Source organism: Eptatretus burgeri, chromosome 2 (genome assembly GCF_056783735.1).
Source record: "Eptatretus burgeri isolate ZD-2024b chromosome 2, Ebu_testis_v1, whole genome shotgun sequence".
Lineage (NCBI taxonomy): Eukaryota > Metazoa > Chordata > Myxini > Myxiniformes > Myxinidae > Eptatretus > Eptatretus burgeri.
In genome coordinates, this window is record NC_140962.1 from 107310435 (window position 1) to 107327194 (window position 16760).

The 16760-nt window shown below is 34.3% G+C and overlaps 1 protein-coding gene across 7 annotated transcripts in view; it reads left to right on the top strand.

Moving 5' to 3' along the window:
- The window catches only part of MIOX (myo-inositol oxygenase), a 91157-nt gene that overhangs the window by 29314 nt on the left and 45083 nt on the right, over nucleotides 1-16760 (top strand). For 6 of the 7 annotated variants that reach the window (XR_015055349.1, XM_085870642.1, XM_085870640.1 and 3 more), the window contains exon 2: nucleotides 12665-12795. The exons of the other annotated variant lie outside the window; for it this stretch is intronic. Coding sequence is in view for 5 of the 6 variants with exons in the window: in XM_085870640.1 (XP_085726766.1) it covers nucleotides 12665-12795 (131 nt within the window). In the remaining variant the exon portion in view is untranslated. The remainder of the gene's footprint in view (nucleotides 1-12664; nucleotides 12796-16760) is intronic. 7 annotated transcript variants of the gene reach the window in all.

Genomic DNA, 16760 nt, shown 5'->3' on the forward strand with positions numbered 1-16760 from the left:
CTCTGATGTAAAACATATCCCTCTTTATTATAGAATGTTGTTAATAACTTTTCTGTTGATTTGCCTTTAATATTAAAACTTTTATGATAATCACTGAACCATTCTTTCTTTGGGGTTTCTTTCTCACATGCAAAAGGAAGGTCTTTATGCTTATTATGAAGAACACTCGGGTACCTCAAATCAACTTCAAAATAATAACCTTCTTCTTCGTCATTCAATTCCTCTTGAGAAGAAATAACAATATTCATCAAAGCCTTTTCATAATCCTTTTCTTCCACCCACTCTAATTTACCATAAGGTAGAGATTGAGACATTGCCCATCCATACAAATTATTAGCATCAAAATACGTCAAATAATTACTATCTTTTTCACTATCATAATTTGGGAGATATTTATTATTTGCTTTCGCATATCTTTTTGAACATACTTGTGATATTCCACCTCTCTTGGACTTCTCAATCATCAAAAGCATATCAACATCACTGATTAAATCTATATCTTGTTTTGTCATTTTCAACATTGCACTCCAAGCTAAACCAGGAGCTGTGAAATAGTGGGCAGGGTCTAATCCATAACAATTTTTATTATGACAGAGTGTTCTAAAAGCCTCAAACACATCAGCTAACAATAAAACATCTGTTGTTAGATATAAATCATGATATTCTCCAAGGTTCTTTATCTTAAATATTTTCCATATTTCTTGTGCGTGTTTATATTCCTTATCACTTATCTCTTCTTCATAAAGGTTATTATAGAAACTTTCTTTTGAAGGAAGTTGTGTTTCTTTAAATCTCATAAATGAATCCATATAATCATAAGGATAAATTCCCTTACTTGTAAGAATTTTCTCTTTACTTTGAATTTCATTCCTTGTTTGAATTTCCTCTCTCGTAAGAATTCCTTCTTTAATCAGAATTTCATCTTTAATCTGAATTTCCTCTTTAGTTAGAATTTCATTCATTGTTCGAATTTTCTTTATAATTAGAATTTCATCTTCAGTTAGAATTTCTTCATTAATTAGAGTTTCCTCTTTACTTTGAATTCTCTCTTTAATCTGAATTTCCTCTTTAGTGAGAATTTCCTCTTTTGGAAAGAATGAATTAAGATTTGGAAAAGAGTCTGTGGAGCTTAGATTTGATGCGAGGTAGGCTAGTGGTGTTCCCATAAACTTGTAAGAATCTAGAAACCTAATATGAGTTAAAGGTTTTGTGAATATCATTTTTGAAAATGAAATATACTTTTGACTTGTGTTTGTTATGGCAGAAATATTCCCTGGTGTTTTTGAAAGTTCATTTATAAATAGATGTGTATCATAGTTGGCGCTGTTGTGAAGAAAGACTGGAATAAAAGAAGGTAATTTATAATTAAGATTTCAACAGGAATGAGCGGGACCTCTATATTTACCAGTAAGATGACAATGGTCTCTAACTTTAGACTCCTTAATTTCCCCCTCACAAATATGACAGATATTGTTCATTCTAAATTCTAATTTTTCTTCTTTGGTTAATTTCATCGGTTCATTTGTTTCTTTCATTAATTTAGTGAGTCTTATACAATCCTTTTCTAATCGTTTTACAAACTCTTGTGAAGCATTTTTTCCACGATAATGTTCAAGTTTGTTATACTTTTCTCCAACAGATGATTTGATATAATAACAGAAACCACAAGGAATATGTTTTTGATATTTATTTGTATATGGTTCTTTTGGATTAGGAGAAGCAGTATTTATCTTTTTAAGGATACATTCAAAATCAGCGTATATCACAAATGGGTGCATGATAGATTTATTATAATCTTCAAAAGAAATCTTTTCACCAGGTTTAGGCATTGTAATTACAGCTGATTTATGATTACTACAATATTTTGAATGTTGTTCTTATCGTTCTTTTGTATGAAATGAATTAAGACATCGCTTACAAGGATATATTTTGTTTGCTGTTCTGAATACCTGAGAAGAGATTAATCTTGATAAATTATTGATGTATGTGTAATGTGAATTCTTTCCAACACTAAAATATAAAAGGTCAATGTGTGTTTCTTCATTTTTATAGTTGTTTGAAATTTTTAATATTCGAACTTTGTTTGTATCCGTTAATCCATATACATTAATAGAAAGATTATTCTTTTTCTCAAATTTAGGAATATCTGTTAGTGGCATTGGGAATTTAAAATCTTTAATGTCCAAGGTATTCTCATATTTCATATATTGTTTTACTCTTTCTGAATTACATTTTGGTGGATGAAAGTGAGCAAGAACAGACCAGAGAAAACATTTATTATCATTGTTCTTAATATTAACAACTGCCTTCTTTAGTTTTATTTCTTTTGGTAATTCAATATAAGAAGAAGCTTTAAGAGGGTTTGATTTTTAGAATGTGTATATCTAAAAAGATGATTTTTTAATATTGAATCCACTTCCTACCACTGTATTATCAACATCCTCCTCTTGTCTTGATAGTTCTTCATAAACCCCACTATTCAAAAAATCTTGAAATGATGTTATAAAATGAAGACCTGTTCTCATATAAGGAGTATGTTCTTCATCTTGTCTTTTCATATTCATTTTCACTCCCATATAAAACTTTAAAGTTTTCATTTCTTTTAATGTCTTTTTCATAAATTTTTCAACATCGGGTTTCACTATTTCAATTGATTCAGCTATTGATGATGGACCGGGTTCTCCAAATTGAAAAATCCTTATTTTTATATGCCCTTTAAATGCCCCATCAGTGTTTTCAATATAATAGTCTCCCTTTACTTTAAACTCATTTTTCTTGTGTTTTTGTGATTGAAGATGTTTATTATAACTACTCTTCAAAACATCCTTTGAACAGATATCACAATGTTTTCTTTCCAACTCAAGAGGAGATATTTGATGAAATAGATTAAATGTGTGTTTGTTGGTTCGGAGGTGTTTTCTATAATGTTTATATTCGTGATTACAAACATCGCAGTACGTTGTATTCACCATATTTATATAATAAAACTTTGCTTCAACTAAAATTTTCTTGATGAAAATTTTGTTTAATTTATAGGTGAATCTGTGCTTAAAAACATTTTATCCTCCAACTTTTTCACTTAATAAATACAATGTTTCAAGACACAAAAGACAAGTTTCAATCAATCTCTTCATCTGTTAAAGATACTGAGAAATATGTCAAGGATGTAAAATTGAACAAAGATAAATATGACAACTATTGGATAAAAACTATTATGGTAAATAATATGAGTTCTTCAATTTCCTTCAGTGGAAGGGCTTTTAGTATACCTGGTAGAACATCAATTAAAGTATCTCTAACAAAAGTTTCTCCTCTCCTTCTAGTAATATATTCAAAACTAGAAAAAGCAATGAAACAAGAAAAAGTATCAAAGAACAAAAACCTTATGGATGAAGCTTTAGAAAGAAAAGATAAGACCATCTGTAATATGCAAGGAGAAATTTGTATTTTTTTCAACAACCCTAAAGATGTAAATCCTGATGAAATAAAGGATGTTAATATATCAGGTGAAATGACATTTCGTTCAATAGTAGTTAACGATAATTTTAAAATTACCTTTAATATAAAAAATGTTGTCGTTGAATCTGATAATGAAAAAAGTATATCGATATCGATGGTAATATACAACTGAAAGTATAGATGAATTTCAGTTTAAGTAAAGTTTTACTTTATAAATATGCTAGACTTTCCTGATTCTCCATATGACAAATTTGAGAATTGTCCTGCGTGTGAAAGACGGGGATTAAACACAGAGTCAAAAGCCTATAAACAATGTATATTCTGTGATTATCTTCTAATTAATGATAATAAAAAATATAAAAAGGAAAATAATTCTTTTAGATTTACACCAAAAATGAATTACTTTACAAGATTGATTAGAGAAATGAATGTAAAGTATGAGGATGATAACACACCTTTCCTTACAAGGGAAGAAACTGAACGTATAAGAGAAATGTTCAAAGGATTGTTGTTGTATATTATTCATGGATGTAATTTTCAGGGAAATATCAACACAAGATATTGTATAAATAAAATAATGGATTATCTTGAAATTAAACCTGAACTTAGGATAAAATATAGAGTTTCTAAAAAAGCCAATAATAAATTAAATAACCTGTTTTTCAAATATATAAATGAATGATTTTTTACCTATTTGGGAAAATAAGATAATTTAACAACCATAAAAATCTCCCAAATTCATTAAGATGTCTCATAGTTGGTTCAAGTGGATGTGGAAAAACCTGCTTACTTTAAAAAATGCTCCTCACTCCCAACTTTTTAGATTATGATAATTTAATAATTTTCACAAAGTCGAGTTTTCAACCAGAGTATCAACTACTCTCACAAGGTTTTAATGCTGGTCTTCAAAAAGAAGATATAATCGGTTTATTTAAACGTCAAAAAAACCTAAATGATTATAACATTGAAGATATAATTCAACTATTTTGTGATACACAGAGATGTAAAAAGAAATCAAATCCTATAACTTGTATTCTTAGTGATAATACGGATGATATACCGTCTCCCAAAGATTTGGATAAATCAAAAAGAACCTCGTTATCTTTGATGATTGTGTTAATGAGAGAAACCAAACGGTAATGGACAGCTACTACACAAGAGGGAGACATTCTTCTTGTAATTGTATTTATCTTAGTCAATCGTACTTTCAACTTCCTCGTCGTTCCATCAGAAACAATGCTAATACTTTTATTTTATTCAAGTTAAATTCAATAGATATCAATAATTTTTGGAGAGATAATTGTTCTACATTATGTAGTAAAAAGAAATTTGAGGATTACATGAAGCACACGACTGAAAAATATAAATATATTGTTGTGAAACAAGATGAGATATTAAGGGATATATTTTTGTTTTATAAACAATTACATATATAAATGACAACTATTATTATAAATATTGTGGGTAAATCTGCTTCTGGAAAAAACTTTCATAAATCAAGGTTCTTGTGTAGTACAAATGAGAATATTGTAAATTTACTTAAAAAACACCCCGTGATACGCATTGTATCAACAACAACTAGAGCAATAAGACCTGGAGAAATAAAAGGTGAAGATTATCACTAAAGTTCCTCTTAAAGGTATATTTGGATTTTGTGATTATGATAAAGTTCTGTATGGTCTTAAAATTAGATTTCAACTACAAAGGAATGATAATGAAAATAGATTGCTTTTTGGTGTTGGTAGTGCTTTTGGTGAACAGAATAAATTTGTAATTGAGGAGATGAGTTGGTATATCAGTGAATATACTCCTAATCTTAAAACAGAAGAGATGTTGAATCGAAGACTTAACTCAAAGAAACCACTCAGTGTATCATACCTCAAAAGAAGATGTCAACACGTTAAACTCAATCAAACTACTTACACGTGGAATTTGGGTGTTCTGGAAGGAAAGCCACGATATCTGTGGATCATTTTTAAAAAGCCAGATGGTGATACTGCGACTGATAAGAATGATGCATTGAGTGATAATGCTAAGGTGAAACAACTTCGCGTTTCTCTAGATGGAACATTTTATCCACGAGATAGATTGGAAATTAATTGGGAAAAAATGATTTTGCTGAAGCATACAAGTCTTACCAAAAGGTGTGTGAAAGTAATGGAAATAAAGAACCTATTTTAGATATGACAGCATTTAAAAGTTTGTATACAATCTATGCGTTTGACCTGAGCGCTCAAAAGGAAACTATAAAGTCTAATCGAGTGGATACTTCCCTATACATTGAAAGAGGAGAGAGTGAAGAAGTTGATACATATTGTTTGCTTTTGGAAGAAACAGAATTGCAGATTAATACAGATAATGGTGTGATGATTAGTCTCACATAATTTTTTGTTAAATAAATGAGTGGCAAAGTACCAACTGGGGTATATGTTAATCAAATCAATCTTCATAAACTATCATCTTGTGTTCAAAATCAAAAGCCTTGTACGATTAACGTTAATACAATTCAGAGAAAAGGAGCAGTAAGAATTGATGTTTTGCTCACAAGAGAACAGGTTAAAATCTTGAATGACACTGGCTCACTTAAAATTAAAATGACAAAACCAATGTTGAAAAAATATTCAATAAGAGAGACGAGTGGAGGATTTCTCCCATTTCTAATTCCTTTATTTGCTGGTTTAAGTGCGGTTGGAGCATTGACGGGTGGTATTTCAACAGCGGTGAAAACTGCCAACGAAAGGAAGGCTCAACTCCAGGCTCAAAAAGAATTGGAAAGACATAACAAAGAGTTGGAGAAACAAATTAGTGGAAGTGGTGTAATTGTAGATTTTGCTGAAAAACTTGAAGGTCTGCCTGATAAAGCGAGATTGTTAGTTGGAGATATGCTTTCTTCTATAACACAAGCAGGTGTAAAATTAACGAAAAGAGGTAATGGATTATATCTTTCTAATAAATAAATGAGCATTGATGAGTGGTTGAAAGAATTTGGAAAGAATACAACATCAAATTTACAACTTGCCAAATATTGTAAGAAATTAAAAATTCATAATGTGGTTATTTGTATGAGAGATGAATTAACAAATGTGCCGAAACATACAAAGAATATTATTATGAACTTAGAAGATAATGATGGGAACGGTACTCATTGGGTTTGTATTTTTAATAGTCAAGACAAATATTATTTTGATAGTTTTGGTCTTCCACCACCTGTTGAAGTCATAAAATTCTTACAGAATGGTGTTTATCAAACATTTCAAGTCCAAGAATTAAATTCCAAGTATTGTGGTCAATTATGTCCATATGTGTTATTTCAACTCATCAAAAATAAAAAATTTTATGATATTATTTTTAATCTAATATAAATGACTTATGTTGGTAAAGATGGTTCTATCTTTGGTGTATCTCAAGAACTGGATATTGATTTATCAAATTATTATACAAAGGCACAGGCTGAACGACATAAATATAATATAAACAAAAATATTAACATGAAAAATGCTTATAAATTAAAAAATTATCCAAGCCCGACTGACGCGAATGACTTGGTGAGATTAAGCGATTTATCACAATATATATACTTAAATAAAACGGCTGTGTATTCCAAAGATACAGAAGTGTTGATATTATCTCCAGGTCATACAGAATTCACAGTTCGAATTAAAATAAATTTTTATAAAGAAGGGCGTATCGTTTGTATGAGAATAGAACAATGGGGGTATGATATGAATGATTTAGGGTATAATTGGTCATTTAAAATTAACCTCGAAGACCTGGAACAATTAAATCAGTCTCGTAAGGAAGAATATTATCCACTTGGTATCGAGAATGAGTTTTGTGGAGCCACGATTAGTAAACAACAAATAAAAAGAATTTAATAAGGGTAAATATAATAATGGTTTTGCCCTTGTTTATCTCATGAAAACAGAAAAAACAGGATTATATATAATAAGTAAGGAAATACAAAATGATTTAACTATGGGAAGATGGGGAGGTGTTTCGTGCCATAATATTATTCTAACATATATTTCTAATACATAAATGACAGCAAGAAGGCTTCAAGAAAATTATCATTTCTGTGTCCAAGCATACCTTCAAGAAAAGGGTATTCGTTATTTTAATAAATATGTTCTACAACATAAGAATGAGGTATTTTCAATAAAAGATTGGCATTATGCTGATGTTGATAAACCGACAACTTTAGATTTAATTAGAATGTTAAATAATGAAAAAATTATAAGGTTAAGAAAAGGTAAGGCTCTTTTAGAAATTCAAAAGAAATTTTATTGGTTTCCTGTTGTAAAAAAAATTATTTTAGATACAGGAATAACAAGAAATCCTGATGAATATATGTATAATATTCTATGGGGTGTAAACGATTCAAGGATAGTAAGGGATGAGGAAGGAGTTGAAGAAGAGAGGGAAGAGGAGGAAAAGGAGAAGGAGGAAAAGGAGAAGAGAGAGAGGGAGGAAAGAGAGAGAATAAATAAATATTATAGTATGGAAACCAGTGAGATTCAAAAAAGAATAGAGGTATTACAGAAAATAACTCAACCCACCGAGGAGGAATACAAAGAATTAACAAGTCTATTTGCAATACTTTCGACAAAACTATTGGCATCGTCAAGCTATTCATTTTAATTCAAGTTTTTCATTTTTTTTTCTTAAATAAATGGAGGAGAGAGTGAAGGCATTTCTAAGGATTCTTTATGTTTTAAAAATTAAGATTCAAATGTGCATGTTGGAAACTAAAAAGGTTTTTGCACTCTGCAGGAATTTTTCTCATAAATAAATGAGTTATTGTCTCAAATGTAAAAAGAAAACTAATACTACAAATATTTCATATATTAAAAGTAAAAATAACAGGGTTATACAAAAAGGTATATGTTTGGTGTGTGGTTCAAAAAAAATCAATTTATCTCCAAACACAAACTCGGAGGAGATATACAAAAGTTTTTATCAGGAAGTAAATTTACAACTACTGGAATACCAGGGGAATTACATCTTCCAGGGTATTCTTTCTGTGGTCCAGGCACAAACTTGGATAAAAGATTAGATGAGGCAGACAATCCTAAATCCTGGAGTAAACCAATCAATAGAGTTGATGAAGTGTGCATGAGACACGATATTGATTATGGGAATACCACAACGTTGGAAGAAAAGCATGAAGCCGATAGAGAAATGTTGTATAATTTGTCTCTGATACAAAATCCAACCTTGAGAGAAAAAGTTGATAGGTTCATCATGAAGAAGATGATTAGTGCTAAATTGAAACTTGGACTTGGAAATTCAAAAAACTTATAGGCTCTAATGATGCCATTAAGACTGAAGAGCAATTAGCTGATGAATTACATAAACCAATATTCACAAAGTTTCAGAGAAGGAAAGTTTATTCCAAGGAAGTTGATTATATCTGGTCTGCTGATTTGATTGAACTCAATAATGATAAGGGGTACAAGTATGCTTTAACCGTTATTGATTTGAGGAGTAGATATGCGTGGGTTATCCCTTTAAAAAACAAAACAGGTAATACTCTTATGTTAGCTTTTCAACAGATATTTAATAAAAGTAAGAGAAAACCTAAAAAATTGTGGACTGATGAGGGTAGAGAGTTTTATAACAAGACATTTATGAATTTTCAAAAAAATAACAGTATTACATTATACTTATATATTATATTATATTAATTAATACACATTAATATATTATATTAATGAAGGGAAGGCAGTTGTTGTTGAACGTTTTAATCGTACCTTAAAAGAGAGACTATATAAAAAATTCACACAACTCGGTTCACAACAATGGTCATCTTTTATTCAGGATATTGTGGATAAGTATAATGACACGATTCACACGTCAACAAATATGAAACCATCAGAAACATTTACAAAATTAAAATATGAAAAAGAGATTAATGTCAGAAAACCTAAGTTCAAAGTTGGTGATATCGTAAGAATATATAGGTGGAAATCTCATTTTGAAAAGGGTTTTACTGAACGATGGACGAAAGAACTTTTTAAAATTGTTGATGTAATAGATACAGTTCCTTGGACTTATAAAATATATGATTTGGAAGGGGAAGAGATTTTAGGTTCATTTTATTCACAGGAATTACAAAAGACAAAACTAAGCAGATAATACACCTTTGTGGACACTCGAGGGCCAAGTCCGAGGTGTACAAGTATATAATGTGTGTCAAGGGGTGGACGTTCTTAGATCTGTGAACCCCAAACACAGAATCCTCAACTGAATAGTCAAGGCTTAACTTTTGTTTGTGTGTGTGTGTGTGTGTGTGTGTGTGTGTGTGTGTGTGTGTGTGTGTGTGTGTGTGTGTGTGTGTGTGTGTGTGCAATGGGAGCAATAGGTTGGCGCTTCACTCCCTCCTACTATACACCGTTGTGGACACTCGAGGGCCAAGTCCGAGGTGTATAACAGTATATAATGTGTGTCAAGGGGTGGACGTTCTTAGATCTGTGAACCCCAAACACAGAATCCTCAACTGAATAGTCAAGGCTTAACTTTTGTTTGTTGATGTGTATGTGTGTGTGTGTCCCAACCCTCACATTCAAAATCTCAACCCCAACCCTCACATTCAAAATCTCAACCCCAACTCAATCCTCACCCAACACAGTCTTTTTCAAAATGAGATTTCCACCTATATATATATATATATATATATATATATATATATATATATATATATATATATATATATATATATATATATATATATATATATATATATATATACATATATATACATATATATATATATATATATATATATATATATTTATATATTTTTTTTACTTTTTTTTTTTTTCTCTTGTTCCAATTCTGTCTTTTAAGGCTTTCAGGTTTGATGACATAGAAAGAGGGAGTAAGAACTTTCTTGATAGGTTTAAATCCCAAAGAGTGGTAGCATTTCAAGTCTTCAAAATAACCCCAACTTTCCAAGTCTCCAAGGTAGTTATTTAAACCATCAAGGCAGAACTCATTTACTGATTTTTCAAAATTTGTGAGTCTCCAAGGTAGTTCCCATATTTAGAACCATCTTGGCAGAACCCTTTTCCTGAGTCTCCAAGGTAGTTATTTAAACCATCAAGGCAGAACTCATTTACTGATTTTTCAAAATTTGTGAGTCTCCAAGGTAAAACTTGTATTCTGGCTCATCAACGTATAACTTGTTCAGTGGGTATTGTCTTGATAACTCACAATGAGTACTATTGCTGTAAAACTCTTTTTCAGGATTTTGCTGGTCTCCAAGGTATAACTCTTTGGTTGGGTCATCAAGGACGAACTCGTTCTGTGGGTCTTGGTCGCTCATAAGGTCTTCAACCAAGCCAACAATTTCGCCCCAAGTTGTAGCAAAAGCAGTATTTTCATTTCGTATTTCAGACACAATTTCCTGTGAGAGAAAATAATAATGTATTAATTAAGTTATTTAATTATTAAATGAGTATGCTTCAATCAAAGTTTGAAAATAGGAAAATAAAAATCTTACCTCAACAGATAAGAGGTTTGAATCCAGTTCATCAACTTGAAGGTTTAGTTCCATACAAGACAGAGAGCTCCAGGCAAGCACACAGCACACCATTGCCAGCAAAAACAAATGTTTAAAATGGAGCCTAGGCTTGAAGCTTTTCTAGAGAAAGACTGGTGGGTGTGGTTTCCTTTGGAAATTCCCTGGGCAAGCCTAGGCAAGCCTTCATTGGGAAATTTTTCAAAACCATAACATCCTGTAATTTTCTAGTGATTTCTTTGTGAGTCAGAGATGAACTGGAAATGATGTAAGAGTGGGCGAGGCTTAACAAAAGTAGGCGGGGCTTAGGAAAAGTGGGCGTGGCCTAGAAAAATACCTTATGAAAAGTGGGTGGAGCTTAGCAAAAGTGGGCGGGGCTTAGGAAAAGTGGGCGTGGCTTAGAAAAAATACCTCATGAAAAGTGGGCGGAGCTTAGCAAAAGTGGGCGGGGCTTAGAAAAAGTGGGCGTGGCTTAGAAAAAATACCTCACGAAAAGTGGGTGGAGCTTAGCAAAAGTGGGCGGGGCTTAGAAAAAGTGGGCGTGGCTTAGAAAAAATACCTCATGAAAAGTGGGCGGAGCTTAGCAAAAGTGGGCGGGGCTTAGAAAAAGTGGGCGTGGCTTAGAAAAAATACCTCACGAAAAGTGGGTGGAGCTTAGCAAAAGTGGGCGGGGCTTAGGACAAGTGGGCGTGGCTTAGAAAAAACCTCATAAAAGTGGGCGGAGCTTAGCAAAAGTGGGCGGGGCTTAGGAAAAGTGGGCGTGGCTTAGAAAAAATACCTCACAAAAAGTGGGTGGAGCTTAGCAAAAGTGGGCGGGGCTTAACAAAAAAATAACCTGTGGCTCAGGAGGTGGTCAAACGAGCATTAAGAGAAGTTTATCATTTCGTAATGGCACAAAAGGGGTATCTTCAAAAATATAAAGATTCAAATGTTTTGTTTGTCAATATTTTAGATGGGGATTATTGTGCAAAGAAAATTAAACTATTGAAGGAATTTGAGAATGAACAAATCTTTATAGGTTCAATGAGTGAGCTGTTCAACCCCCAGGTGTTCAATTCAATGAGGTTCAACCTCCAGGTTAAAAGGGGAGACAAATAAATATACCTTGGGATAAAAAGGGGGTTTATTTTTAGGGGGAAAAAAAGGGAATCGCTGAAAATCCCCCATTCATTTACATGGGGAAAAGTGAGCCAGAATCAGTATTCTTACCCTACTTACATACATATATATATATATATATATATATATATATATATATATATATATATATATATATATATATATATATATATATATATATATATATATATATATATATATATATATATATATATAAATATATACATATATATATATATATATATATATATATATATATATACATATATATGCAACATAAAACCTAAATTAATAACAGTGGACTTGCAAACAAAACTATATCAATTGCAACATAAATTAACAGCAATATGTGCATGCTATTTATATTCAGTGCGCCACCATAGGTGCACCCCACATGACATTCTATTTTTTGTTTGAACCTGTGGGTATGTTCTGTTTGACCCAAGTAACAATTGGGCAGGTTTCACCCTTGCAAATTTTTGCTCAAAGTCCAGAAACGTAAATCCAATATGGCCATAATTCGATTTATCATTCGACAACTGAGTCCGTGTTCATGTCTTGACACAGGGTACATTTCCCGGGTGTGCCAGTGCATCAGCAACCAATGTTGCAGGAAACACCTCTCCGAGAAGATGAACAGTTCATGCTTGCACAACCTGCTTTGCAGTTGCAGGACCGTGGCTTTGACATTTGGCCAAGTATGTTGGTGTTCCACAATATGTTTTTGAGGTACAGCGTCATGATCTGAATAATAAACATCATGAACATCAACATGCACGTCACCATTCATCTGTTTGTTTGTTACTTGGCGAAATTTTTTTTGTCAAGTATGTTTGTATGTCGTGTTTGTCTGTCTTTTTTGGGGGGGCCACAGTTTTCAAGCAATCGTTTTGAAGTGTGTGTGTGTGTGTGTGTGTGTGTGTGTGTGTGTGTGTGTGTGTGTGTGTGTGTGTGTGTGTGTGTGTGTGTGTGTGTGTGTGTGTGTGTGTGTGTGTGTGTGTGTGTGTGTAGGTGACAGGCCAGCAAAAAATGTTTTAAGTGCTTCTTCATCATTGAGAGATGGGGCCAAAAACTATATTTAGCACAATATCTCAAAAAGGTATGGACTGATTCGGCTGAAACTTGATGGACAGCTTGTAAAGGACTAATTGATACGATTTTGGTGAAGATCCGAATCCAGATCTGGATACGATAATTATTTAATTTTTTAACTGATTCTTCACCATTTAGAGATGGGGCTAAAAACGATATTGCATATCTCAAAAAGTTGAGGATGGATTCGGATGAAACTTGGTGGACAGGTTGGGCATGTTACAAGGACTGATTGATTCGATTTTGGTGAAGATCTAAATGCGGATCCGGATTCGATAATTTTTCAGGTCATTCATTGAGAGATGGGGCCAAAAATTATGTATAGCATGTTATCTGTTCATTGTGGACGATTTGTGACAATACGAGGTTGAAGAGTTGGTTAGGTGACAAGAACAAGCCAATTCGATTTTGGTTAAGGTCTGGAATCAGATCCCGACCTATGGCATACAAATGTAAACTATTCAGCCTTGCGGAGGTAGGTTCTCTTCGGAGTGCCATTCAGTTTCGCCAAGTTGTCACTCTGAGTGGTTTTTCATTTGTTTGTTATTGTGGACAGATCCGGATGGAATTTTGTGAACAGGTTTAGAATGTGACAAGGACGAATTGGTTAGATTTTGGTGAAGATTCGAATCCGGATCCGACTACTCGAAATTTTCAAGTGATTCTTCACCATTGAGAGATCGGGCCAAAAACGATATATACTAGAGTGGTGTCAAAGCCACCCAATGTTCGCCTGTTTATACATTTATCGTTTTTAAAAGACTAGTCTAATCATATTTTTATAAAGCATTGCAGTGAAGTCTGATCCAAATAATTTTAAAGCAATATATGTCTTTGTATACTGTAATCAGTAAAAAATAGTGTGGTTGATAAAAACATTAGAAAGGAAATAACTTGCACCAAAAACTTTAACATTTTCACGCTCTCGCTGACGCTGACGCTCACGCCGGGGGTATCGCTATAGCTCTCTGTTCTTCGAACAGGTGAGCTAAAAATGATATATCAAAAAGTTGTGGACGGATTCAGATGAAGCTGAGGGGACATGTTGGGTGTGTGACAAGGAAGAGTTGATTCAATTTTGGTGAAGATCCAAATCCGGATCCGGATCTCATTTTTTTAAGTGATTCTTCACCATTGAGAAATAGGGCTAAACCGATATAGAGCACAATATCTCAAAAAGTTGTGGACGGATTCGGCTGAAACTTTGTGGACAGGTTGAGTGTGTGGTAAGGACAAATTGATTTCATTTTGGTGAAGATCTGAATCCGGATCTCGATACGAGAATTATTCAATTTTTGAAGAGATTCTTCACCATTGAGAGATAGGGCCAAAAACTATATTGTACTGTATTGCATGGTATTTCAAAAATGTAATGGGTCCGATATGTTCTCGTGGATCAGGCATTGCGTGGTGGAGGTACGTGCTCTACCAAGTGCCCTTATCATTTCAATCGTAATGTGTTTATTTCTGGCAACTGTCGATCTTCCTCGATATTTTCTTGAAGTGCAGGAACTGAACCCCCCTCTTCCCATTGGCCCTTGGTTTCGACGATCGTGGTTTTAACGATCGCGATATTAGAAGGTTTCCTGTGTTTGGGTGTGGGGTCAGGCATTGCTGCTGCCGGCCTGCAGGCAAAAGGTAACCACCATGAGGCCAATAACTCCATCACTTTTCAATGTCCAACACGTTCCAAAACCACCGTCAGGAAAAGCTCACCCAGCCGGGCAGCACAACGGATAGCCCCTGCTAGTAATTCTATAATTTCTAACTCGTGTGCCTGGAAATCGTCTCTCGAGAAGAAACTCCATCAAGGAAATAGACCTGAAACATGCAATGTTGCAATTATTGCCTCCACCTGAACTGAGTGATCCTAGAAATGATTTGCAAATCATAGCTCTCACAGAATATGTATACACGTTTCCAAATGATCCATGCGTATACCCTCTATAAATTGGCCACCAATGTGGTCTAATGCAGTTTTGGAATGGATCGGCATCGTTTAATACCAAATGAGAGGCTCACATCATCAGAAGTGTTCAATTAGGAGAGATGAATTTGACATCCTGTGCTTCTCAGTATTATGTTCTTCACTGTCTTAGGGCTGGCAGCATAGCCACGAGGTACACACACTCACCTATAAGCTATTTCACCTGCGTTTAAATCCCAAACCAGCTATAAACTTATCATCCTTGTGTTTCACAGGAAAGGTGATTAATCAAAGTGTGGGCAGGCCCTCGGATGGGCATTAAACTGGGTGCCCCATCTGTTTTGGGGTTGCTGATGATTTGCATCATTGCAGGGGGTGAGCTGTGCAACTGATGCAGTCAGTGCCCTCAGTAGGTTAGGGCAGGAAATGTGTTCATAGGGTGCCGGCGATAGCTTAGCTGCTTTTCGCGAAGGAAGTCTTTAACGTTTACCAACAGCCAGGATTCCCGTTTAGCATCCATCCAAGGGATGACCACAACATTGATGAATTGCGTGTGAAACACCAGGATGACAGTTTATTGCTGGGTCAGGATTTCAACCCAGGTTATACAGGTTTGGAGGCAAGAGTGGATACCTCTCGGCCATAATGTCAGCCGGCATTAGTTTGTGGGCATTAAAGATCCCACAGTGTCCTTCGTGAAGAGTAGGCAAGCCATCACAGGCACCCTGATCAAATTACAAATTCCTGCCTTAACCTACTTCAGCGGCACAAGCTGTGCCCTCAGCCAATTATTTTACTCGCAGCCATGTGCTGCATTATAAAGAAAATCACTTTCTTATTTCTAGAGAACTAACGAGGTACCTTCAGACTAAATAGTTCACGGAAGGACCTCATTCAGATCAAGAAAGAGTTAAAACCCCTTGTGAAGATTGTTACCTGATCACCCTTGCCAAGATAAATTGCTTTTCAACAGCATAATCTCAGCAGATGACCTGCAAAGAGCAATAAACCATCAAATCTTGGCCCAGACAGTTTGGAACAGGCTTCATACTCATAGTATGAGGTCCAAATGACCAGTGAGTGCTCTGCACCACTCCAACACAGCACTATAGACATTAGCGAACGCAATAGGTGACACATTACAACTAAAGGATGAACTCATGGTACCATGTTACTTCCACAGACACTTCTAGATTCTGGTAATTTGAACGATGGACATACTAAAGAGCGTACACGAGGTAAGAAGCGATTTGCTCATTGTATCATTTGGGAGCGTGATCTGTTTTGGTGGGGGGAACCTGATGGCATGGGCTGGTGTTGAAGATGGCCGAACAGCTGATATCATTCAGAAGGGAGCTATGGCTGGTGTCGGACACAGGGATGAGATCATTACGCCTGGAGTTGTCACTCTGGGCCAACAGCAAAGCCTCAACTTCATCTTTATGATAGACAATGCCTGTCCACACCAGGCACATGTGAGTGATGATGTGAACTGAACAACATGTAGACTGACTTGCATGTTATCTGGGCTTTAAGTCCGATTTAACATGCTTAGCACATCCTCGTGAGGTGTTTGAGGTCATCAGGTCTCCTGAGGTCTCTCTGCTCCACCAAGTCTCCTGATCAACTGCAAGTGGCCCTGGT